Here is a 26,161-nt window from a genome sequence, read left to right as displayed (position 1 = left end):
TGACAAATTCTCCAAGGTAATTCTTGTCATGAAAAAGTGCATTCTCAAATTAGCCGTTCGGATTCGGCATATAAACTGTAGGTCTCCTCCATCCCTGAAATTACTCGCACACAGGAATGGTTGAGAGTTGTAAGTCACAAAGCCCTGGTTCTTTATGGACTGTTGCGCTACCTAATTTATTTACTTATTCCCCAATGGAAAAAGTATTCAGCTTCAAGCTCACGTAAAACCAATATTCAAACAAAACCTTTCAAGAAAGATGTTGGTACCATGTTGCTGTATGAAAAGTAGAATTAGTTTAATTGTTTTAAAAAATAATTATTAAAAAAAAATATCAAACTCAATCTATCCATAAACATTTTTTTTATAAATGAACTGTACATTATATTCTTTTTTGATGTTTAAATAATAAAGTTTTGTAAAAAATTAACTCTTAAATTTTGACATTAATATAACTATTTTTTTTAAATAACAAATTGAAAAACATTAAGAAAATATTAACCAAAAAATTTAAAAGGCAAAAATATAGTTCTGTTACCTTACACAATTGCTGCAGACTCAATTACAAAAAAATTAAGTTCTGTTTCTATTATTTCGGACGAAGCTGTATATAGGTTTCTATTAGATTTGTGGTATTAAAGACGCGCGTTCATGCACAACCAGTAATAGATAGGACGAGGTTGAGCTTTTTGTGTTATGTGCATACATATGTAAATAGCTTAGGTTAATGTTTCGTGTTTTTTTATTATTTAAATTGCAAGCAATCAATCTATTTACGCAGTTCACTTGCATAAAATAGCATTCAATTTATGTGACGTGTTTAATATAACCATTTGTATTATTGTATTTTATTGTTGCGTGAAATAAGTGAAGTTTTGTATTCTCTTAACAAACAATAAATAAATTTAACAATATGGAATAGCTCCATTTAATTGGTCTTGTTGTTCAAAGATATAATGTAGTCAAGTCAGTCAAGCGTATTTCAGACTAAATTATCACAGGTTGAAATTAATTTCATTATTTTTTAAATTTTACAGCGAAATATTGTTCACTTTTATTAGAGGAACTTTGTTATTCTTGTAGACACAAAATATTGTTTAAATTTTACTAAATCAAAATATTTCAATCATTGTGTTTTTAATTAAATAACATACTATTTAAATAATACATATTTTTTTGAATTCAATTTATGTGAAAAAGTCATGATGTTTTGAACACCCTGTATCGAGGAAATTTAAAGCAAATTATTTAGTTTTCTTACAAATTTGATTTTTTCTCAAAGTCAGGGGAAAATGAACACATAATTAAATTTTCACCTAAAAGTCTGACGTACATACGTTAGTTCTAAAATTCATTCATTCTTGCTTCAGAACAAATTCTTAGGGAAAACAATGGCATTATTCCAAACTCGTGTGTGTAAAATTTTATAAATGCGCAATTTTGATTTTTGATTGAATCGGATAGAAATATATTTCTATAAAATTAATGGTTGGGCATTTTTTATTTGTATTTAAGTTTGTGTCAAAAACTAAAAAACACTAAGAAAGAGTAGGATTTGAACAGGGTCGAAATACTGTATAGGTCAAAATACAGTTTGTTAAGATTCTGTGGTACAAAGTTCTGCATGGACAAAATTGAATGCTCAAAATTCTGTAGTTAAAACCTTTTTTGGCAAACACTGTTTTTTTTTTTCAAAGCGCTGTTAAAAAATATCTTTTTCCAGACTTGATATTATTAAATAAAGTTCGTTGAAGTTTTTTATTCATTGGTTAGGAAATAAAAATGTTATTATGATATTTAAAAATAATAATAATATTTTATTAAAATAGGAACATGTTTTTGAAATAGTTCATTAAAACTTGACCACCGTTATAGTTTCCGGAAAAGTGCATGAACAATTCCGTACATTTTGTTAGAATTGCAACTATTTTTAAGGCTTAAACGTTTTAGAAATATTCTTTAATTTTTTGCTTAGAACTAGACAATAAGTTAGGCTGTTAGTTTAGAATTTACTACTATTTGAATTTAATTTAGATTAGATTTGAAAAGGTGTATTTGCTAAACCATTGATTCAGTAGTTTTCAATATCGTTTTAAAATAAGTAAAAAAATAAGTAGTACCCGTGGCATGACGGTTAGTGCGTTGGACTGTAATTGTTATAGTTTAACTTAGAGTGTCCGTATGGGACCATTAAGTTAGTTGTAAGTTATGGATAACTAGGCTAGTTTTATGAATTTTTGTCTAGCTTTAAGATAGGTTTAAGATTGAATAAATAAAAATGAATTTGAAAAAAAAAAAAATTACAAAAAAAAAAAAAAAAAAGTGCGTTGGACTGTCATGCAAGGGGTCTGGGTTCAATCCCTGCCTGTGTCACTTTAATTTAAAAACAAAAAAGACAAGAAGGTATACTGAATCGATTCACGAATCACTCACTTACTTCTCCGTAGAGTTTTTTTTTTCAAGAATGGATAGTTTCTGTGCTTGTAGAAGGATTCAAGCTTCGTTAGGTAACACAATCTCTTCCAAACATGTGAGTAGAGGAACATCCCAGGGAGGTGTTCTCTTTTTGCTCTTATGGATTTAAGTCATACATACAATCTTCATAAAGTTAAAAGGTTCTGATTTGGTCTTACTGGTGTCAGAAAAGTTCTTCACCGTGATTAGTGAAATCGTGGCGTAGGCATAGGTATTAATTAGAGCAAAAATGAATAATCCAAAACTAAATTACCTGCCTTCATCCTACCCCGACTTAACGGTCAAACTATATCTATATTCTCTAGGACCGAATGTGTGGTGGCCAGCGCTTAGCAATAAATACAATACTGAAAAAACTAAGAAAAACAAGGAATATGTTCGGTCTACAGAGCATTTAGAAAAGCTGACGCAGCTGTGGATACCAACATAAAAGGAAAACTGAGCCTCACTTTCTCTGTAAATGTCCAGCCCTGGCGAATTCTAGAATGTTAAGCTTCGGAAGGGCATTCCTTAAAGATCTTGATAAACTTTCCGACACGAAAATCTAAGACTTTTCTTCTCTAATTTTGTCAATAAAAATTCGTCATAATATTATCTTTTCATATTTTTATTTTTCAGCGCTCATTGAGTCGCTCAGCAAGGGCTCCTTGTGATTGCCATCTCCACCTACCTATAAAGATCACTGAAAAATAGATTTCTAGCTTAAAAAAAAAAATTACCAAAATATTGTGGATGTTAATGTTGTTTTCCAATCTTTGATTTTGTATGTCAACTCATTAATTATGCATTTAACAGGTTCCCATCTAATACTAATAATGTTTTACTGTTTGGAAAGAAGAAAAATAACTTCTAATATATTTACAGCTGTAATTTAGAAACTCTAACATCTAAAAACACAATCTAAGGCTCGAATAATATTTAATTTGATATCCCTAAAACTGGAGATTTTGATCACCAATTTACCACAAAAGTGAGGAAATTTCGGAATCTTGCAGATTTTGTTTCATGTCACGTTCTGCGCTCGAGGTGAAAAAAACAAAACAGCCGGATTTGATACACCGTCTGAAGTTTGAAACTTATACTTAAAATAAAAAAAAAAACGATCTTCTGACCCACAACAATGTTGTTCTTGAAGATTATGGCCAGTGATTTGTAGAAAAATTGATTTTTTCTGTTTCACGAGGTAATTGTGTTACAAAATTGTAGTTGTAGATTACAAAGGGAAATTTGTAGAAATTTCATTATTTTCGTTTCACCACAAACATTTTTTTGTTGTATTTTACAAATACAAATTTGTAAAATATTTTGTGTCTCATTTCTTACAAATTTGTTGGATTGAATTTTGTAGTTTGTGAAACAGAAAATCAGTTTACAAATTTGTAATTGTAGTTTACAATTACAAATTTGTGATTGTAATTGTAATTTGGTGAAATAGACCACAGGATAAAGCTTTAATTACAAAATTATTGATAAATGTCTACTTCTCATAAAATGTAAATTATTTTTCAATACTAGATTTTTTTAGTTAGCCAGGTATGTACTGAAGCAGTTATCAACCTATTTATTGACTTGAAAATTTTGATAGTAGGTAATATCTTTAAAGAAATACTCTTTAAAAGTAAGTAGGATTTTGTATTTTACTCAGGCAGTTTGTTACCAACACTATTTTTATAGGCAAATTCATCATCTTCCATTTGGAGAAAAACTATAGAAGCTATAAGCTATAGAAGCTATAAGTCCAGCAATGGACCATTTTGTAAGGTCCAAGGAGCCATTGTAAAAAACACTCCTCAGTCGATATTTTGAAATAAAAGGCCTTTTAAAAATGATTGTCATTAATAAATTATTGTGTAAAATGAAATACCGTTTTTATAATCTCAATTTTGTTGGTAGTATTTCTGAAAAATCCGAAAAAAAGTATGTTTTTTTGGCGTACATTGACAAACGTAGACATTTTTTCAAATTGAATGCAAAAACATTACGTTCAAGCCCCAGTGTACCGTTCTCATTTTTTTAAAATATTTTTATAGAAAATATAACTGCGGTATATTTGTTTACGGAAATTATTTTAATTGACTTCATGAAGGCTACTAAAAAACAAAGAAACTGGAACTAACTTGCCGCTTGCGTGAATCCCTTAATTGGTTTTTTTTTACAATGACCCACCAAAATATAAATATGAAAAAAATGTACTGCCATCTTATATTTAAAAACCATAACAACAATTCTATGCAACCAATTCGTTCATCCTAATACTTTTATCTAGGAATTATATTGGTGTCTTAAAAAGATGGGATGCAGATGACCTTTTGACAGAACAAAAGCTCTTCTACAGACAGAATTTTGAGAGATGCAATACCTTCTTTTCTTTCGTGCTTCTCGTGTAGGCGGTTAAAAAGTGCTTCCTTATAGATTTCAATGATGGGTTACAAAAAAAATTCAGCATGACGACAAGAGTTTATTTTAATCAAAATTCATCAACAAATAAATCTAATACATCCCACATTACATATCTGAAACTCTCTGATTTTCCTATCTATAGATGTTGGTATCCATTTTCCAAAGCTACAGATGGTTACATTCATCTTCTCTTCAAAAATTAAAAAATCCTCTATGTTCTCTCCCCCTATTCAAAGTGTAAAATTCCACTGATTTTTCGTTCATTTATTTTTGTTCTAGAAAAAAAAGCTCATTTCGCACAAAGCTCCTCAAACATGTGCCTTCACAGCCATTTCTCGCTTTCTAAGAAATGAATAATTATTATTTGTTAATAATAATTCACCACCGCGCCATCAAGTCACTCGCATAATATAGGCTTCAGTCTATCGAATTTACATAAATATTTTTGTTTGTATTTATTTGAAAATATGTGACATATAAACTAGCAGACCGAAAGGAAAGCTTATCTGATGTACGACTACGAGTAAACCCAGCCACAGCCAACCCCCAAAAGACAGCTGAGGGGTTGTTATGCATTTATAAAATGCGGTACGGCTACGGCATAGCACAGCAACGACAACGACAACGACGACGCGACGTAGACGGAGTACGGACGGTTTCAACAACTATAACCGAGCCGCCCTCTCCAATTTTGTTAATGAAAAATAATTCGCGCAGTTTTGTCGCGAAATTCTTCGAGGTCGGTTGTTTGACTATCGAGGGTGCGTCAAATTTGTTGACTTATTTATTTTCACCCCATATCTTTTATTAAGTTATAATTTATTTTTAATTTTTTCTCAAATCAATTTTGATTTGAAATTTTATATAAAATTTATTAAAATAAAATCTATTGACTGCGCAACCTCTCTTCTAAATCGAGAAAAAAATAAAATAGGGGATTGTTCGTTACAACAACCCTAAGGAAAATCAGTTTGAGGAAGTCCATTCCAGTTGTCTACGGCTACGGTACGTGGTGTGTATAAAATGCCAATTTTTGTTCGTTTTGTTTTATTGTTTTTAAATTAACTTAGCCTGGTTTAAAGTTTAAACAAATACAAATTCAAACAAAATCCATTAATAAGTGCCAAGTTTGTGTTAAAAACTACATGTGTTTAAATTCATAGAGCGGAACAAACGATTTTCCCCATTTTTATTGTGAAACATCATCAAGCTCAAACTGTCTGCCAACTTTATACATCACATGCAATAACCTCCTAGTTATGGTATAACATATTTTTTATATTTTCTAAATTATTTTATTATAAGCAAACAAACATGAGAATTCAAAATAAAATCTACCGGGATGTAAAAACATTTCCGTTCATGGTCACTGATTCGTTTCATTTGCAGTGAAGTTTAATTCAGTCTTTTTAAATACTTTTGAAACAAAAGCCGTCTTTAGTTTAACAAAAGGTTTTTCTATGTGTTTTTTCCTTTTTTTTGTTTAAGTGCAATCGGAATTCTTTTGTTATTCGAAAAGGCTTAATTGCCTCTTCAAGACTTAAGAGCATACATATATCGGATAGGTATACTCACTTGGAAAATATGGGACAATTTGCTCATTCAATTAAGGTATAGTTTTTCAGATATATTGTGTAGAGGAAATCATTAAAAATATTCTTCCCAGGTTAGTTAGGGAAAATCTCCATGTAAGCTTTTCTTTAATATTAGAAAACGTGTGCAACCATTCATAGACTAATTTCGTTTTGAACTTGGTGAGGCATAAATTGCGTATGCTATGCCGGTGGTGGCTTAGAACTAATAAAGGGTATATTTAGCATAATATACATATTTATGTATGCAAAGATGTCTGTTCTCATACCCTAAATTTTGTTAATCAAACAAAAAAGCTTATTTCTAATAAAATATGTATAAAACAAAAAAAGTTGTCTAACGCATTTGAAGAAACACTATTTTCTCAGGTGTTTTTTTTCAAACTTTGTTTTCGAGAAAAGTGTGTAAATCGACATTATCAAAAAAAGTTTTTGGTGCGGATATCCATTATTTTTATTATAAAGTTGAATAAACTAAAGTGGGCCACTTACGACACTCAAAGTATTGAATGGGTGTTTTTTTAATAGCTCGAGAACTTTAAATACAATTATAAGGAAGAAATATTGTCAAATTGAGTTTTTTTTATAATCTGGAAGATAAATGGAAGATCATTCTAATTTTTCAATATGTTTTCCAATAAATCTGGCCATATAACAATGCTTTGAAGTTTTTCATCATAAATCGATGACTTAACAGAGCCCCATGAAAAGCAAAGGAAGGGCATAAAGTTGGAAGAAGAAAGTATAAAAGCTACAGGACACTTCTGGACTACTAAAACGCTAAGTCTTGTTAAAAACAAAGATGCTTAGTATTTAAACTTTATAGTCCGTCGAGAATTAGGGCCTAGTGACATACAACTCTCAACCATTCCTGTGTGGGACCTACAGTTTTAAGCCAAATTCAAACGGCGAATTTGAGAAAACACTTTCCATAATAAAAATTACTTTTGGAAGATTTGTCAATTCCTCACAAGAGGCAGCACCCGTAAAAAAACTTTAAATTGCACAGACAGGCATTGAACCCAAGACCTTTTTTATTTTTTAAATTAAGTTTTATTAATTTATTCTTAAACCTATCTTAAAGCTAGACAAAAATTCATAAAACGAGCCTAAATATCCATAACTTACAACTAATTTAATGGTCCCATACGGACACTCTAAGTTAAACTATAACACTAACTACTAATGCCTTTTTACCCTAGGATCAATTTTAACTTCATTTCAATTGTATTTATTTTTATTCCATGTTTTTTTGTTTTTTTTTTATTTTTTAATTTTTTTTTGTATTTTTTGTTTTTGTGCTCCATGCCTATTCTACTTTAAGCTAAACCCTAAAGTTATAAAACAAGTATGTAAGCCGGCCAAGGCTTACAACCCCATCTCGACTACCCAATATCAAGTGCCGATTGAAGCCACCAAAACTGGTTCTCCTGCTTCACCCTATCAATTTGGTCCCGTTCGGACACAGCCCTACTGAACCGAAGGAGCTCTGCTCCGCCTTGTGCCATGACGTCCCGATTGTACGGGAGTAGCCTATTCACGGTTCTTCGCCTGACGTGATAGATTAGCGGAACTGCCAATCTATCCTGTATCAGACCGCATTTGTCTAAAAAGAGGAATGGCTCTGGTGGAATTAAGCCGCTCAAGCGTGCACTTTCAAAATACTCGTCGTTCGGATAGAACGCCCCGAAAATTAAATTGTTGGTCGAAGACATAGCTCTTGCAATGTGACCTCGAACGAGTTTTATCACGAAATTTTCAATTCTGTTGATTCAAGCCCCATTGTATATTACCTTGTTGGAATAGTAATGCACATAAGAAGACTCGGCTGTTCGATATAAACCGGTACAGCGTTGTAAACACTGCCGCTCGAACACCCGAAACTTCTCCATCTGGGAAGGGGTAACGTTGAACCACACAGGACAACCATAAACGATCATTGCCGGTATGAGGGCCATGTAGCAAATTACATTCACTCTGGGGTCAAGCCGACTGCTAAAAAACAGTCGTTTCGTCAGAGCGAAGGCTCCTCTGGCCCTGGTCAGAGCAGCATTTATATGTCTGTCGAAATATAAATACTGATCTAACCAGATACCGAGGTACTGCACTACACTTTTGATCGCTAATGGCTGCCCGTGAAGATCAACGATGACCATCTTGCGCCAATTCTTGCACGTATCCCTAGTAGCCCTAGCCAACAGAGTCCGGAACAGAATTGTCTCTGACTTCTGGACATTTATTTTCAGTTTCCAGTCGTCGCAATATCGCTGAATCTTGTCGAAATCACGCTGCAAGAGAATTCTAATAACCTCAACCTTTCCGGCAGTTCTGTACGCAATTGCCTTTGTTAGACTACCTATCAGATCGCTGGTGTAAATGCTGAAGAGAATCGGCGAATTCACCGCTAACTGTTGAAGACCATTTTTAATTGAGAATGTTGTGGTAGAAGTTACACTGCCACTTTTGACAACAAACTTTCTACCGTTAAGCATATCATAAAGTATATACAACAATAACTTGATATGTCAAGCCTGCTCAGTTTTGGGTAAAGACCCTCTAACCATACGGTGCCAAAGGCCTTTTCCAAATCAACCAGAACAGCACCTGTGCATTTTGTTTTGATTTATTCCATTGGATATCAGAAACGAGCTTAGACGCAGCATGAATTGTGTCATGACCCGCCTTGAACCCGAACTGTATATCCGGAATTATTTTGTTGTCCGCAGTCCACTTAGTCAGAGCCCTATTAATGATCTTTTCGAAAACTTTGCTGATGCTCGGAAGAAGACTTATCGACCGAAGATTTGACGGGTTGAAGTTGTCCTTTCCCTTTTTCGGGAGAGGATGAACCACAGGAGTCTTGCATTGTTGAAGAGTGTGGTATAATGTCAATTGTTTCCATCGGTAAATGTCTTAGTACAACCATCCACACCTGCTGACTTTTTATTATATATTGAATTGAAGATGAGCTGAAGCTCAACCTTAGTCATTAACAAGGGACTTGGTCCCGTTTGCTAGGCGATTATGGCATTTGCCAAGGAATTGTCATTGAACCGCATGAAACCACTGTTCTCAGATCGCCATTGTGTCATATCATTTCGAAGGTAAAAGTGATTAAGTAGGGCTCTGTTTTCCAGGTCGTGGTTGGGGCGAATGCTAACATTCACCTTGTACACTTGCTGGAAAGCAGCTCCCACCGCCTCTACTTTTTCCTTCGGATCTTCAATTATGTAAAAGTCATCGTCAAAGATGGCTTCCTCTGGATCTATTTGCGCTGTCATGAGTACGTCTCTGTTCTCTACAGTTCTTTGGAGTTTAAGACACGGAAGGTCATTATCGATTTTTTAATTAATTAACTGATCGGATCTTGCGGTCCCAGTACTTATTAATTGTAGTTCTCCTTAATCAACAGATTGACATTTTTTATTGACGACTTCAGTGTCCTTACCTACAAGTCGCGTGGCTCTGTAAGTCGTCTGTACAAGTTTTTGGGTCTTGTCAGTAAGCCACTCTTGTGCCTACGTAGTGCGTCAATTGTTGCGTCTCTGTAAGTGTCCATTTGGTCCCGTTCTTTGTACTTTGGAATTGTCCGTTCCATCGTTCGTTTTATTGTTTCGTCCATCTGTTGTAAGTGTTGGTCAATGTCTGTATTTGTCAGGTTTCTGTTGTTTGGTGGGGTGGTCACTCGAACGAAGTTCTCTCGCTAGGGCGTTGGTGAAACGAGGCCAACGCATCTTACTGTAATTGTAAGAGTGCGTTGCAACGTATTCCTCCAACTCAACGCGTTCGTTCGGAATCTGCATTACAGCAACCAGTCCGCAGTGATCACTGTCGTACTCGACTTTCTGTACAACTAACGAAACCATCATCTTACAAAAGAAATCTTTAGGTGAGGTCATTAATTCTTAAGTTCATCAAATTTGAGATTTTTTTAAATCAGCTTGATTTCCCAACTTATGTATGTACTGTACATACATCTGGCTTTGAAAACTCCATGCCTGAACAAAAATCTACAAATTGCTCGAGACACTTAAATACAGTTTTGGATTAATTTGGTTTTAATTTTGCGTTGACAAAAATAAACAAATGTGGTGAAAGGTAAAAATGTAATCGTGTTATGGAATATATCCTCTTTGTACCTTTTACTTGCGATATATAGGAACTATATGGCTCGAGATTTTAATCAAACATGACATAACAATGGTAGAAAAGTTGAAAAAAGTGGGTTTTTCCTATCCATACAAATGTTTTGGTCGAAATTCGAAAATTCTTCGAAAACATACCGATAGATTTCTTAATATTTTAGGAAAAAATTGTGTTTTTAATTCAGTTTCCATCAATATAAAACAAATATTTTTGTATTGCTCCTCGAAATCCTTATTGTGATTTTTGGTTTTCTCAAGAACTTATCAACCAATTTCATAAATTTTTTTCTGACCAAGCTCTTATACTGTCTCAATAATAGTTGATGATCCAAAATGTCATTGTTTTTATTTTTGATTTAAAAAAAAAAATATTATTTTTTTTGAAATTCGATATCTTGAAAATGGGTTATCATTCTTTTACGAAATTAAAATGTAAAATGTATATTAATATGATCTAAATAACTGCATACAAAAACTATTTTTAAAATAAAAAAAGGGGCTAGGATGTGGCCCACACTAATAAGTTCTTAAAGATCTCAACATTCATAAATCCGCTGGCCCAGATGATATCCCCGCTATTATTCTGAAGAGGTGTTCTTCCACGCTAGCAAAACCACTACGTAAGCTTTTCCATCTATGCTATTCTTTTGGGCTCATTCCGAGTAGTTGGAAAATTGCATTTGTTCAGCCAATCCCGAAAAAAGGCGAATCTTCTTCTCCCACAAATGACCGACCGATAGCACTAACGTCCCTTCTTTCTAAGGTCATGGAAACGCTGATTAATTATCAGCTTAAGAAATATCTTGAGAAACAGAAGCTTCTTAATGACCGGCAATACGGGTTTCGTAGAAATAGGTCCACTGGTGATCCCATAGTTCATCTTACCGAACAGTGAAACATCGTTTTGAAAAAAGTAAGATTATTGCACTTGATATATCCAAGGCATTTGATTAAGTCTCGCATCTTGCTCTCTTATCGAAAATGCGTGCTTTCGGTATCAGCGAATCTCTTCTTCGTTGGATTAGAAATTATGCTTCGAAAACGCAATGCTGTTTCGTATCGTTAAAGCGAGAGAAACCCTCTTTGCCTTTATTGCCTAACGGAGAATCTTGACATCTTCGGAATGTGCATCAGCTACCACCTTTTGTGGAGCGATAAGCGATGTTGCCAAAAAGGCGGCAATATGTCTAAGTTTTTTGAGACTACAATCTACAAAACCTATATACGTCCAAAACTTGAATATAACTCTTATTTCTGGACTGGTGCTCCAGTAACTTATTTAAGCCTCTTGGAGAGTATTCAAAACAGAGCTTTTGAAAGGATTGGTAACATTAACATCATCAACTCGTTTACGTCACTCGAACATCGACGCAAGGTTTCTTGACTCATCCTTTTTTACCGTTATTTTAACGGACTATGCTCTTGTGAAATAGCCAGTTGTTTTCCTTCCCTTAAACAATTTAACCGTAATACCCATGCTTCTAGGAATGCCCATCAGTTTACCCTTGAGAGATTCTTTTTTCAGCAGTACTACGCGAATGTGGAACGCCTTACCACGCTCTATCTTTCCTTGTAGTTGCAATATTCAGAAATTTAAAATCAATATACACCCACACCTCCTATCCAACCCTTCCCTCTTTTCCTAATGCTCACACTGTGTCTTTGGCATATTAAAGGTATACAAAACCTTTTTAGTGTTCGCTTATTAAAAAATACGAACTTTTAGTATTGTTTTTCTTAGGTTTTTATCGTCGATATCTTAACTGGTTCTTGAGCTAAGCACGACTAAAAAATCTTCGCGAACGTACGGACGTACAGACGTACGAACGTACATCATTTATTTCGACTGTAGGGCAATTGAAACGCCGAGAAATCTCATAATTTCCAATTCAACAAATCGGACCCATTACAATAACTTACTATGTTAAATTAAAAATCGATTACAACAAATTTCTACATTAAAGTCAAATGTTATTACAAGTTCTTTTTAAATATTAAAAATGAAATAAAATTCAAGGGACACAAACAATCATCCTAATTATATGTCCAAACAAATGTTTCGTCTAAGGTGATTTTATTTAATGTGTTCTCTTAAAAGTTTAGCATAATTTTCATAGCTAAGTCCAAAACAAAAAGTTCAAAAACACAATAAAATAAAACAAAAGATGGTGACGTTTGTCGTAGGTGCCAAATCATTTTAATCTTGTGATTTTAAATGTGTATAAATAAAACTCTATGAGGTAATAATAAAATAAATATTAAGAACATGATTTTTTAACCTCAGGAACAAGAAGAAGATTCTAATTGACAATAACCTAGTCAAATAAGACATTTGGTAAGTGTGAGGAAAACATTTCAAATGACGCAATTACTCTAACAGAGTGTATCAAAAGGCAAATAATAAATAATTTCATAATGTGAAAAACTCTTTTTTTAAATAATAAAAACAACACTCATTACGGTCTTTCATTAGAAAAAAAACTAATAAATCGAAAAAAAAAACATAAAAGTAAACATTCTTAGAAAGCTATGTTAATGCAATATTCTTCAAATCAATGGTTTGTGATTTTTGACCTCGAATATTCATGATGGAATTTTTTGATTTCATTTTTTTTTTCAAACACAACAAGTGCAAAATCTATTTACAAAAAATTTCCTAAACATTTTCGACCTCAAATTCTTTACGTACACATATTTTTTAAGAATTGCGATACTATGGAAAATTGAACCCACGTGGTAAAGTATGACAACTGCTGTGGCCGGCCAAGACGTTAGTCGTCCACGACGGGGTTGAATTTATTTATTTGTTTGGCTTCATTTTGTACACAAATTAATCTAAAAATAAAGTCTAAGGTATCGGATCAGGTTAATACGGTAGACTTGTTATGTAAGACTTCGTCACAAAATGACCATGAACTACAAGCGGAAAATACTTTGCACCGTGTTGTCATTACCCAATGAAAATATTTTGTCTCTGTCCATTTCCGCTTAAGGTTTTAAATGATTGGATTAATTGGTGGTGACTTGTGGGCTGACGAAGCTCAAATTAATTTTCCGTGTTAATGTGATAAATTGAAGAAAACATAAAAGATGCAGTTTTTTTATAAGAGACTTAGCGACTGTAAATTTTCGGACGTTATATTCACTCTCACATTTTTAGAAAAATTGTAACACAAGTATTTGTTAACCATGATTTCAGATCTTTTTAAAAAGCTTATGCAAACTTGCAACTTTAAGTTCCCCGACTATATCCGTAATGTGCTCATTTTATTTGAATATACATTTTACTTGATATATCAACGGAAGTATAAAAGAATAGAACAAAAGACGTATTTTAAATATTCATGTGTGTCAATGCATGTTAATGGGGATTCAGCCAAAAAAAAAAGCTAAAATGTTTAATAGCTTTGGGGATATGCATAAAAGTTTTCAGGATTATTCCATCGAAAAGCAAAAAGATGAACAAAAAGGAAACATTTTCTTTTTCGTTATATTTATAATGAGGTCAATGTTGAATTATACTTTGTCTTAAGATCAAAGTTGAAAGAGTTTAAATCAAAAGAATTTGTAGAAAATGTTCCATTCAGCAAATCTCAGATCTGGATTAGACTAATCAAAATAGAACTTATGAAAATACTTAACCCAAACTTGTAAAAGCATTAATATTGTTTGCAAGTTATTGAAAACACTTTGTTCTGTCCGATTGAAAGTTTTGACAGTTTTAGTATCCATTTAATCTAAATCGTCTTGATATGTTTTCTAATATTGTTCGTCATATTACTTTTTGAAAAAAAGTGTACGAAAGTTTAGAGGGTGTTTTTGTACAACAGCAATTTAAAAATTAAGAACACAAAATTTGTGACGTCCAATATCTTAGAACCATTCACATTACGCCGATATAAGGAATTAATATCTAATCCAACGTTTTATTGAATATTTTATGTTCTGCTCGAAAATAATAAACGAAAATAATATCAGCTTCAGAATAATTTAAGAAAGAATTCAGTTTTTGAAGTCTAGTAAATATACAAATTATTCCGTTGACTTTTTTTTACAAAGAAAGAAAAGCTGTACAATAACGGCTAACATCTTAAATTTTTATTGACAAGTTTACCTACAAACAATTATTAAAAACCGTTTTCAACAGTTTTTTTTAATTAGAATTTGTTTGATATGTAAAACCACTCTTCGATTATGTTGCAGTTCTAAAAATGTTATTGTATTGCATTGCATTGGAGTGCCAAAAATGATAAATTTAGAAAATAGAAGACTGTTGAATGATCGATTTTTTATATGAAAACCAGGCAGAGAACTTCATGAACTTTGCTTGTTTGGTTATTGCACGAAAGAAATGGCATAAGCCAAAGAAGATTCATGTCCTTTCGATTCCAATACTCTCTTACTTTAGGTATCGCTCTCAGTCGTTGGACTTTTACGTCACTGTATAGCCCGTACAGATCTTCGTTCCATATTCTACTCCACTTATCTTATATGGATAAGACACCATAAATCACGGGAAGAACATTTCTCTCGAAACAATCCAAGGTGCTTACATTCGCTTTTGTCATAGTCCATGCTTCTGCACTGTATAGCAGGACGGGTATGATATAGTGACACGTTAGTCGCTCGAGAAAGGGTTTTACTAATCTATTGCTTTCATAGACCAAATAAACGGCGGCTTACAATATTAATTCTTCGTTTGATCTCAGGACTGATGTTGTTTTCTGCATTCGTAGTGGACAAAGTCCTTAACTACATCAAATTTATTTCTGTCGATAGTGACGTTTTGACCGAAATGTCGGTGTTGTAAGCCCTTTTTTGATGACAGCATTTACTTTGTGTTAGCCGTAAACCATTTTCGCCGCTCCTGCCTCAATACTCACATAAGCCCCTTTGACATCTCGGTGAGTTCTTCTAAATATGTTGATGCCATCAGCATGTTTTAGTATTTGGACAGGCTTTTGAAAGGTAGTGCCTCACGTGTTAAGTTGTTACCTCTGCACTTTTTTTCAAGTTCGATGTAAAAGAAATCTCATGACAGCGCATCATTTTGTAAACAGCCTTTTTTGAAATCGAAAAGTTCTGTAAAGTTGTTTCCAACCTTCATGAAGCAGCTCGAATTCTTCATGGTCATCCTGCACAAACGGACACGTTTGGCAGGGACTCCAAAACTTATAGACATGGCTCTATACAGCTCGTCCCTGTATAGATTCTGTCATATGCGGCCTTGTAAGAGATATTGAGTGTCGATTTGATGTTTTTGAGTTTTTTTTCTAAGATTTTCCCCTAATGTGAATATTTGATCGACTGAAGATTTTTCCTAATGACCTATCAGGTTATTGAAGATGGACTTAAGAAGTTCACATATTGCTGCAGAGAAGATTTTGCAAGTGATGTTAATTAGAATGATTCCTCTATAGTTGGTAAAGTTTAAAGGGTCTCCTTTTTTCAGTATCGGGTCCATTTATCGGTCATGTTTTCTTCCGACCATATCTTACGGATAAATTGGTGCATGCTCCTAACCAAATTATCTTTACCTTATTTGTAGAGCTCGGCGTTCATCTGCTCCAGCAGTTTTTTTGACTTCAGCTTAGATATGGCAATCTTTACTTCGTCTAAATCGGGAATACAGGATTTTTGTCTTTCGTCGTCTATAGTGAATCCTGTCTGACAGTGGAATTCGGTTCATTGTCACCGCGGAATTCGGTTCATCGTCACCGCTATTTAGCAGAAGTGGTCCTTCCATAATTTCAACATTGACTGTTGTTAAGTTACGCTATAATGTTTTTACTTTCGCCTTTGCAGGCTTCAGTTTGAGGCTTATGTATCTGTGAATTTCTGCTTTTGAGGCTCTCAACATCTTCGATTGTACGCTTCTCATTGTCTCTCATTCTTTGCCCTTTTGCTAGAGCTCGTGAGCAGTTATCATCCTTCTATGTAGCGTTGCTTTGCGTGCCCGTGTTTGGCAGCATTCGCTTTCGAACATTCCGCATCAATCCAGGGGTTAACTGCTGGTGTGTGCTTGAAACCCAGAGGCGGTTTCTCCGATTCCGATTGCATCTTGACAATGTTCCCACTGGGTCTCCATACACTGTGTTGTCGGCAGAGAATTTCGAAAGAGCTTGTTTGCGATTCGGTTGTAAAAGAACTTGGCGATCTCTTATGCGATTGTAGCCCTTCGATGTTGTATCTTTTCCCAGAATCTCTCTGCTTGCCTTTTTACGATTTAAACTTTAACTTTTGTAAAAAAGTTGTGTGTTTTTTTTTTATCGAAATCGAATTTAAGAAAACAGCTTCTTTTTGTTTTGAATTTCTAGTTTTTTAACTCTTTTGAGACAAAAATTGAACCCAAGAAATAGAGTGAAAAAATCAGTTTTGAACATTTTTGAATGCTCTTTTAACTGCACTACCTCCCCTAAATGAAAATTAAACCAATTAATACATAATCAGCTTCAATACTATTTTAATTGTTTTTTTTAATAATCAGCAAAAAAATGTTTAAAATTAATAATCTAGAGTTATAAATAGTCACCAATCATTTCTGCTCAAATATAAGTCTAAAAAAAGATTAAATCAAGCTGTTACCATTAAACTCAATTCAATGGTATTATATCATTTATTCGTTTAGCCATGTTGACATTCTCTGTTAAGAAATGTCTTTAGTTGCTACTTACCCATCCTTGATATTTCTAACACATAGGCATGGTTAAGTGTTGTAAGTCAATAGACCCAGGTTCGCTACAAGTTATTGAGCCACCTAATGTATACATTTTTAAGAAGTTTTGTTTAACTTTTTGAAAACATAAGTTCAACTTACCCTTCCGTGTTTACAACTCAACGGTTTTTTAATTTGAAAACATAGATGAAATATATAGAAATATCAAGCTCACCAATTATATGTGTTTTAAAAGTTAACAATTCATTTAATATTCAAAAAGTTAATAACTTTTTGTCATGCTAACCAAAACAAATAATTTCAATTCAATAAATAATTCGAAATGAAGTCAATTAAATTGTCTACTTAACTAAATGATAAAAAGTTAATAAAAAAAATATTGAAAACCGTAAAATAATCTATATTGACAACACGAAACCAATATTCTAAAGAGCAAAAGTCAAAATTACACACTTAACACCTTTTCTTCTAAGTCACAAAACAGAGTTTGAGTCCTGCTTTTGTTGTAAAAACAAAAATATTTTGTTTCATATTTCTTTTAGATTAAAAGGTCATGGGTGTCTATCTACTCGTATGTGATATACTCATAGATACATATGTTTACCAATTATTTGACTCACCTTACAATAAAGTCACGTACCAAAAATTTTTCTTCAAATTTATACACGACATGGCAAGGGCTCATTTAGTAATCCTCATGCACTACAAATTACAAAAAACAATAACAATACCGAAACTAAAATAAACCAAAACCTTGAATTTTGTATGTGAATATTGCAATGTATATAACCTTCCCACGTGTATTGATGTTACTTAATAAATTTTCAAACCAGTTGTTTCATTGTTCTTGTGATTTCTGTAGAAAATGCAGCTTGATGATTAAGATTATTCAAGTGTTTAAGTTCCTAAGCATTCTTCAATTTTACCAACGATAACTTATTTTGAAAAGCATTCCAAAAAGAAGTTATAGATAAGACATTACTTAACTTTAAGTTTCATAAGAAATAAAAAAAAAATTCCACTTGACTTAGTGTTATCTTAAGTTCAAAAAACCAATTGTTAATTTTGTTGACATAACTTATCTTCAGACATAAACGTATGTTGTCAATATTTTGTATCAGCTTTCCGTGTATTCTTATTTCTTCATGTGATAAGATATCAAATATCTCTCCGATTCATCAATTTTAATGAAAAGAAATCTCAAAACATCAACAAATAATAATTTAAATATTTATTTAATTTTTTTAATTGTATTTATTACAGATTTTGCTAAGTTCATCATCGTAAAATGTGATAACAAATAAACAATATAAAAAGCACCCACGCCAAAAACAAGACTAAAGTTTAACAACAAAAATCTAAATAAACAAAGCACTTTTTTTACAAAAACAAAAACAAAGAGGAACAACAACAAAATAAAATATTAAATAATACAAAAGAAAAAAAGAATCAAAACAAAAATGATAGCAAACGATAAAACAATCACTCAACAACAAAACGCTGACACATCATTGGATCCAAAGTACAACAGCAACAATTGTAGCAGCAACAACTTTTCATCTTTTAATACGCAACATGATGACGATGATGGCGGAGTTGAAGAAGCCGAAGAAAACAGCGATATTCAAATGAAACTCAAAGATATCAACTGTGATACGGAGGAAGACGGTGATGAGGAAGAAGAATTGGAAGGGGACAATGGAGTTAGCGAAGATGATGCATCACAAAATGATTGGGTCATAGATCATGCCAAAAATGCCAGTAATTCCAATGATGCTGCAAGTGCAGCAGCTATGTACCTGAACGACCTGGTGCTAGATCGTGACGAAGAGGAGGAGACAATAAACGAGCTGGTTAATGTGTCCGAAGTTGATGGTCAACTAATGGAAAGGTGGGTCTATGAGTTCTTGAAACTGGGTTAATTGCACAAAGTTTCCGAGAACTTCTTCCATGAAATTCTGAAAGTTTTGCTTCCTTCAGACTTGAGTGGAGATACACTCAAATGGCCTTCAGTCTTTAGCAATTATTAAATTAAGTTCCTTTGTATTTTCCAGCTCCCAACAAAACCGTATGCGTGTAGCATTTGGTATTATTCTTCGGTTGGTGCTTCCATTGGCAAATGGTGTTGCTCGTAGTTTGAAAGGCATTCGTGATGTACGTTTTTTACATGCACTTCGCAATTTAGCAACCAGCCGTCAAGGCCTCACCAATGCACTAGCCTATGCAGCCAATACAATTTCCATGAGCTTATCTTCCGTTCAAGGTAGATTTCTATAAATTCAGTGAAAAAAGGTCAAATAACCTACGTTATTAGTATTTTTATCTTGACTTTCAGTCTCCCACCGAATTGATCCATTATTGAAAATGATGAAACTCAAACGCTGTGATGGTATGATTGAAAGCATTCCAGACTGTAGCAGACCCACACCCCCTTCATCACCTCTGATGCATGAACCTAAATCCAAGACAGCTGATGATCTTCATGAAAACACAAAAGCGAAAAAATGTTGCACGATCAAAATTCTAACCGAACCTCCTCCGGGTACTCCGATACGTGCTGATATAGTGTTGATTCATGGATTACATGGTTCCTTGGCAAACACCTGGAAACAAGGTCTCTGGAATAATGATCGGAAGCCAGAACATTTCAAAAGACCGCCAAAGCCTGAAGTAAGGCCACCTAAACGCCCAAGACATTCCCGATCGAATATCATGATACCAACGCACAAAGAGAAGAGAAGACGTTATTCCGATGAGGAGCATTTTGCGTCTAGCTACCATGATATCGAAGCTGATGATGATGGATGCAGCGAACAGGAAAATAATGGGTAAGTTAGAATCTCATTTCTCTAAGACATGCTGATTTGAGCTGATTTTCTATTTTTCAGTTTCACCTATGAATGTGGCACACCTGAGGAGGTCCTATTTTGTGATGGAGTCGAATACAGTTTCCCTTCATTCCGCCTTCGCTTGAATAACGATAGTAAAATTGTAGAACCTGATTACGAGTCCACAAGCAAAAGTAACATCAAAAAAGCTTCTATCCATGATCCGAACTATTCGAAATGTTGGCCTCGAGATTGGCTACCTTTGGACTGTCCTGGAGTTAGAGTTATAGCAATCAACTATACGACAGATCAATATCTCTGGAGACCTGTGTGGAAGACAAAAGAAGCCCGATCGGGTTTAGTTGAGCGATCTAGAGAAATGACTGAGTTATTGGTAAAAAATAAAGTTGGCTATGGTCATCCCATTATTTGGGTTGGACACTCGAAGGGGGGCATTTTTGTAAAGCAAATTCTTGCTGATGCCTGGGAAAGTGGACGACCAACAGCAGCTCCACTCTGGAGATCTGCAAGAGGTGTGTTCTTCTATTCAGTTCCACATCGGGGATCACATTTGGCATCGATAAATGCACCACTTTTGAGAAGATCAGTCGAGTTGATTGATATTGAGAAAAGTACGTAATTTTTAGAATTTGTTCAGAAATGTTCGGTTTTCTAAATGTTTTAATTTTTTTTTATTTTAGATAACAAATACCTTTTGGATCTTCATAGAAGATTTGTTGGACTTTATCAAACGGGGCATTTGAAAATTGAAGTTTTCAGTTTTGTGGAAACAGCGTTAACACTTATGTCGGTGCTTTACTTGAGAATTATTGGTGTCGATTCAGCAGGTAAACCATTTGACTTTTATATTAACAAATCTTAAACCTTAAATGAACCCAAATTATTAAACTTTTTACAAAAATGGAAGCACTCAAGTGAAGAAGTTACTAAATTGCATTTCTTTCTTCTTCTATTTCAGATCCAGGTATTGGAGAAGTTTGCGGTTTACACTTAGATCATCGACAAATTTGTAAGCCAAGAAGTCGAGAATGTATTTTATATAAGGAACTTGTTAAGATGATCAACAAAGTTTGTTAGCATTCTTCAATAAGAACTAGCCATTAGTTTTATTATTATTATTGTTTTTTTTTTTTAAATTTGTATATAAAACTTTACCTAAATAATTTGCTGTATATAGTCTAAGATTTTATAAGAACAACAACAAACAAAAACCAAATTACAATTTTTGAGAAAACAAACTAAAAACAAAAAATACAAATATCATTCTTCCGTAATTTTTCACATAATTATTTATTAAGTATATTTGAGTAGATTTTATTATTATTACCGTACGTGTAAATGTTCAGCTCTTGTTCATTGGAAAAGATTTTATCGTATGAATTTGTAAGAATAATCAACACTATTAGTAAAACCCAGTTTAAAAAATGTTAACAAGCCTTTTTGATGGCTAAAAATGGATATAATCGTTGGTAAATCTTTGACATAAAACTAAAGAAAAGTAACTTGAGAAATATTGATGAGTAATAATTAGAAAAATACTCTGAATCGGGAAGGTTTTTGAAAACCAATACGATACGATATTTGTTTGTTTGGTATTTTAACAAGGCTTTTCATGGAAAAAGAATGCATAGAAATAAATGTAATATTTGTATTCATCAAAATATGACGAATTTATTGCTATAACAATTTTAACCACTGTTTTATACTTTTTTGTTTTTATTTTATAAAAGCTGTGAATTAAATAATTGGAATGTGATTTTTTCTTAAAAAGAAAACCAAAAAGTACTACTTTATTGTATCATGCATAAATATTTTGTGAGTAAAAGAAGAAAAATAAGGAAATAAATGAGATTTGATAAAATAAGAGAGAGAAAAATAAAGTATAGAAGATTACCAATAACATTTTTTTTTGTTCAGATATTATTAGTTTTGTAAGTTTCAAAAACATTGTATACAACAATGGATAATTGTCTTTTGGATATATCATAAAATGTGTATTCATTAATTCCTTTTATCATTATAACAATGCATATATACATAATTATTATTTGAGGTTGCTTAATATAATTAATATTAATGACAATCTTAATTGAAAATTAAAGCTCAGATGATATAAATGGAAATTTGTTTTATTTTTGTAATAAGAGATTAGTTTTAATTTTAAATTTTCTACTCAATATTAAATTGAATAAACTTAGTTGACCTAACTTACTTCCTGGTGGTGGGAGCTAGGTAATTTTTATAAATTGAAATTTAAATAAATGGAAAATGTCTCATTGTCATTGCACAACATTTAATCCTGGGTTCCTGAGGTAATTTAAAGTCGAAAAATGTTTGTGGTAATTTCCTTTTTTTTGTGTCTTTTTTTAAACCACCTGCTACTTTTTTTAAATAGCGACCACTTCTTGAATGAAGAGAGTGATAACTTTTATGCAAACAAATTTTGCATTCAGAATACAAAATTATTAACTTAAAAGTGTTTCTAAAGAAAGAAGCCAGAAAAATAACCTTTAAACCAAATAAAAAAATCAATAATCGGTTGCTATTTGGAAAATTAGGTCTTTTTAAAGAATGATTACCTAAAATTGTAAGTAAGAACATTATAAGCGGAAACATTTTCCGCTTAAAAATTTTTATTTTATTTAGAGGATTTTGAAATGCTCTGCAGATAAACAAACATTGATCTTGTATCACTTTAAACACGATTAAAAACGTATAGCTTATATTTTGGATATGTTGAGACCGATTTGGGTTTCTAAAAGGGAAATAAAAATCGATCGATTTTTGAAAAGTAAAATTATGAAAATAAAAATAATAACTAAAATAGTTTTTTTGTTATTTGGTCGTCCTGATGAGTGGAAACAATGAAAAGTTTTCTTTAACAATTTTTTAAGTCCGAACCGTCTTTAACACTGAACTACAGTGTTCAGATTTCAATTTTAAAATGAGCTAGTAGCTAGCTAGGCTTGCATATACAAGAATATGTACTGTACAAGTGTACAATGTACCTATGCATACGACTTTTTTTTTTACAGATTTTTGCTTAACTTTTGAAATATTGTTGTCTCGTTTTTTTGGCAGCGAAGCCTTTTATAAGTTCATCGAAATCTATTTCATGAAGCAAATCACTCTTAATACAGAGCAGAGATAGTGCATCTTTCCTGTGAAATTATCACGCATTTTCTCCAGTTGATCGGACAATGATCTATCCCCGGGTTTCCCAAAGTGTGCTCCGCGGAGCACTTGGAGCACTACAAATATATTTCAAATATTTTTGTAGTAGTAAGGAACACTTTTGCATCCACTTGGAACGGTAAAAACAACTACTCTTATGAATTTATTCTTATAAATTAGCATACAATACCGCGAAGACTAGTGAGAGTGACGATTGTAATAGAAACAGGTTTTGTGCAATTCGTGTAAACTTTTAAACGTAGTACGGTGAAGTTAATTTGCAGTTGCTTTTAGTGGGTGAGTTTTACTTTATTTTGTTTTCATACATACAATTTTTGAAAGGATTGCAGCCTTAAGCCCGGATCTTTGAAAAAAGCAAGTGAATGCTCCGCAAAAGCACCCGAAGCTATCAAAGAATCATCAACTGTCGGGTATGTCCAAACAAAACCATAATTTACGCAAAATAGTAATCCCCGGTAAATAAATTCAGCTTTTCATTTTACCACACAAAATGATTTCAATGATTTTATTTCAAATTCGGTTTTCCATATAAATTACTTACATTTACTTATTTAAGTGCGAGGGAAAATGACGCAATAGAGACAGCGGGGTCAGAGATTTCTGAACGTTTTAAAGTTGATAGTTTACCTAGTACTAGTTCCACGGTGATCATTGCTACAGAAACAAATCAGTTAAAAGGAAGTACCACGATTCATATTTGAATTTTGGACTTGGATTTGCTGAGACAAGTGACAACAAACTTCAATGCAGCGATTCCTCCAAATTGCAAAAGCAAACAGGCTGATTTCTTTAAAAGAAACTATGCTGAACTTAATAAATCTGAAACGATTATTACTTATCACTCAAAGACAGTGAACGAAAATGCGTTGATGGCATCCTACTTGGTAAGTTTCCGAATCGCGCAAATTGGTGAAGCCATACCATTGCTGAAAACTAAAACCATGTGTTAAAAACATTGTTTAATGTTTGGGTGAAAAGGGCAAAAAGTTAGTTGACACCGTTCTTTTGTGAAATAACACAATATCAAGACGAATCGAAGACTTAGCGGAAAATGTGAAAGATTAACTGCGTAGATTTATACACGGACGGTGCCATGGCCATGACTGGAAAAACGTCTTACAATTACGTGGATTTTCGAAATAATAGCTGAAATTAGAACCTTCGTCATTGACTACAACTTTGTTTTGAGGGAAATGTTGTGTAATGAGCATTGGTTATTGAAATTAGCGTTGGTTAATGAAATCTGTCAGATATATATTTAAGAAAATAAATGATTTGAGTGTATCACTCCAGGGAATGGCAATAACTGTTTTCGATGCCAGTGACAAAATAGAAGAAATAGAAAAATAAAATCCAGACTGAATCTATTAAAAATCGAAACCTAGACAGCTTCCCAAAGCTCAAAGAATTTAAGGAAGAAATAGATTTGGACATTCCCGATGATGTTTAAAATGAGTTTAATATCCACCTAGCAGGTTTTGCTGGATAGCTTTCTCCACTATTTTTACTTTTCGCAACAAAGAAGTCTTGTTGCGGTAAAATTTACCACAACAAGCCTATCTCGTATCCTTTTTTTTCCTTTTTTTAACCTTCCTTCCCTCGTTGCGGCTCGAAAATATTTTAAGAGTTCAGTAGAATCCTGCTTTCCATCAGTCAGTGACCTGCTCTTATTGTATTTTGGAAAAGCAAACAAAATAGTTTTCAATTTTAATGCGGTTGTGTGACAGAGGGTCCACATATTCACTTAGAAATTTGTGACGGGCGATCACAAAATACACAATTGTGTGACGGATGAGTCACGGTTACGGCCTATTGAGTGTGTGACAGGTGGTTCACACAAGGAAAAATACGAAAGTGTGCATCCTTGGTATAATTGGCACACCAACCTAAAATTAGTATGGCTTAATGCCCAACGTAAAGTGTCGGAATACGAAGTAAGGTCACCTTGCGATGTGTTTTTCCTTTTTCCTGAAATTGTCTGCACGAAAGTCTAAGGGTTTATAGTCTAAATTTCAAACTATCGGATTCTGCCTCTTAATCTTGATTGAAAACGCTTTTCTCAAGTTATTAAACTGGGCCGGTTTGGGCTGGGGAATTTTATTCGCGAACTTTCAAAAATGTTTCGTTTACTTTTTAGACCAATTGAACTGAACTCGTTCATTAAGCCAAGGTTGGTGTTCAAATCACCAATGTGAAAGAGACCACAAAGGTTTGACTGGTTTTTGAATCGGCATGCACCCCAGCGAAAAAGCCAGGTGTCGCAGTTAGACCGAAAGAGAAAACCAGATCATAACAAAAGGTCAGAGTAGGATGGCAAACTTGTCGTGGCTATTGGATGAGGAAAGTTCGCCATGAATATGGCACTTTTTAGAGAAGCGAAGAAGAGTGAGGTTTAAAATAAAAAGGAGTGAAAAATGTTTGGAAGAGAAAAAAAAAATAAGAAGAATCGTGTTAGTTTTTTTTTGTGTTTGGATATAATTAATTAAAATTAAAAATTGGAAAAAAACCAGACATAAAATTTGAGGAAAGCGTGATTGGAAAAAAAAAGGGAAAAGGAGAGGCAGGATCGATTATCGTAAACTAAGGAAGCTAAGTATATTCTTTTTTTGTCGAGTGAGTTTGTGCTTTTTTTTTATCGTTACTTTTAATTTGTGGTTGGCTATAAAAAGCCAAAATTTAATCCGTTAGACTTTCGGCCGATTTCTTTGTCTCCCGAGATTGCGGGACCCGCGACCTTTGTTCTTTTGTTCTTTGGGAACTTTCCCAAGGTGACCTTTCTTTGTGTTCTTGGTGCACAACCCAATTGTTCTTTTTGTTTTTTTTGTATCA

At 33.2% G+C, this 26,161-nt stretch overlaps 1 protein-coding gene across 5 annotated transcripts in view; it reads left to right on the top strand.

The window, feature by feature from the left end:
• LOC129940706 (uncharacterized) overlaps positions 1 to 22,260 on the top strand; it is a 62,348-nt gene extending 40,088 nt beyond the window's left edge. The window contains exons 1-7 of one of the 5 annotated variants that reach the window (XM_056049142.1): positions 5,544 to 5,636; positions 18,552 to 19,179; positions 19,343 to 19,551; positions 19,624 to 20,116; positions 20,177 to 20,748; positions 20,818 to 20,964; positions 21,096 to 22,260. In XM_056049142.1, coding sequence (XP_055905117.1) covers positions 18,749 to 19,179; positions 19,343 to 19,551; positions 19,624 to 20,116; positions 20,177 to 20,748; positions 20,818 to 20,964; positions 21,096 to 21,214 — 1,971 coding nt within the window. In that variant the 5' untranslated portion in view covers positions 5,544 to 5,636; positions 18,552 to 18,748 and the 3' untranslated portion in view covers positions 21,215 to 22,260. The other 4 variants (XM_056049139.1, XM_056049141.1, XM_056049140.1 and 1 more) reach the window with 4 other exon arrangements.
• The last annotated feature ends 3,901 nt before the right edge of the window (positions 22,261 to 26,161 follow it).

Source organism: Eupeodes corollae, chromosome 1 (genome assembly GCF_945859685.1).
Source record: "Eupeodes corollae chromosome 1, idEupCoro1.1, whole genome shotgun sequence".
Lineage (NCBI taxonomy): Eukaryota > Metazoa > Arthropoda > Insecta > Diptera > Syrphidae > Eupeodes > Eupeodes corollae.
Note: the sequence above shows the minus strand (reverse complement) of the source record. Positions and strands in the feature narration are given on the sequence as shown.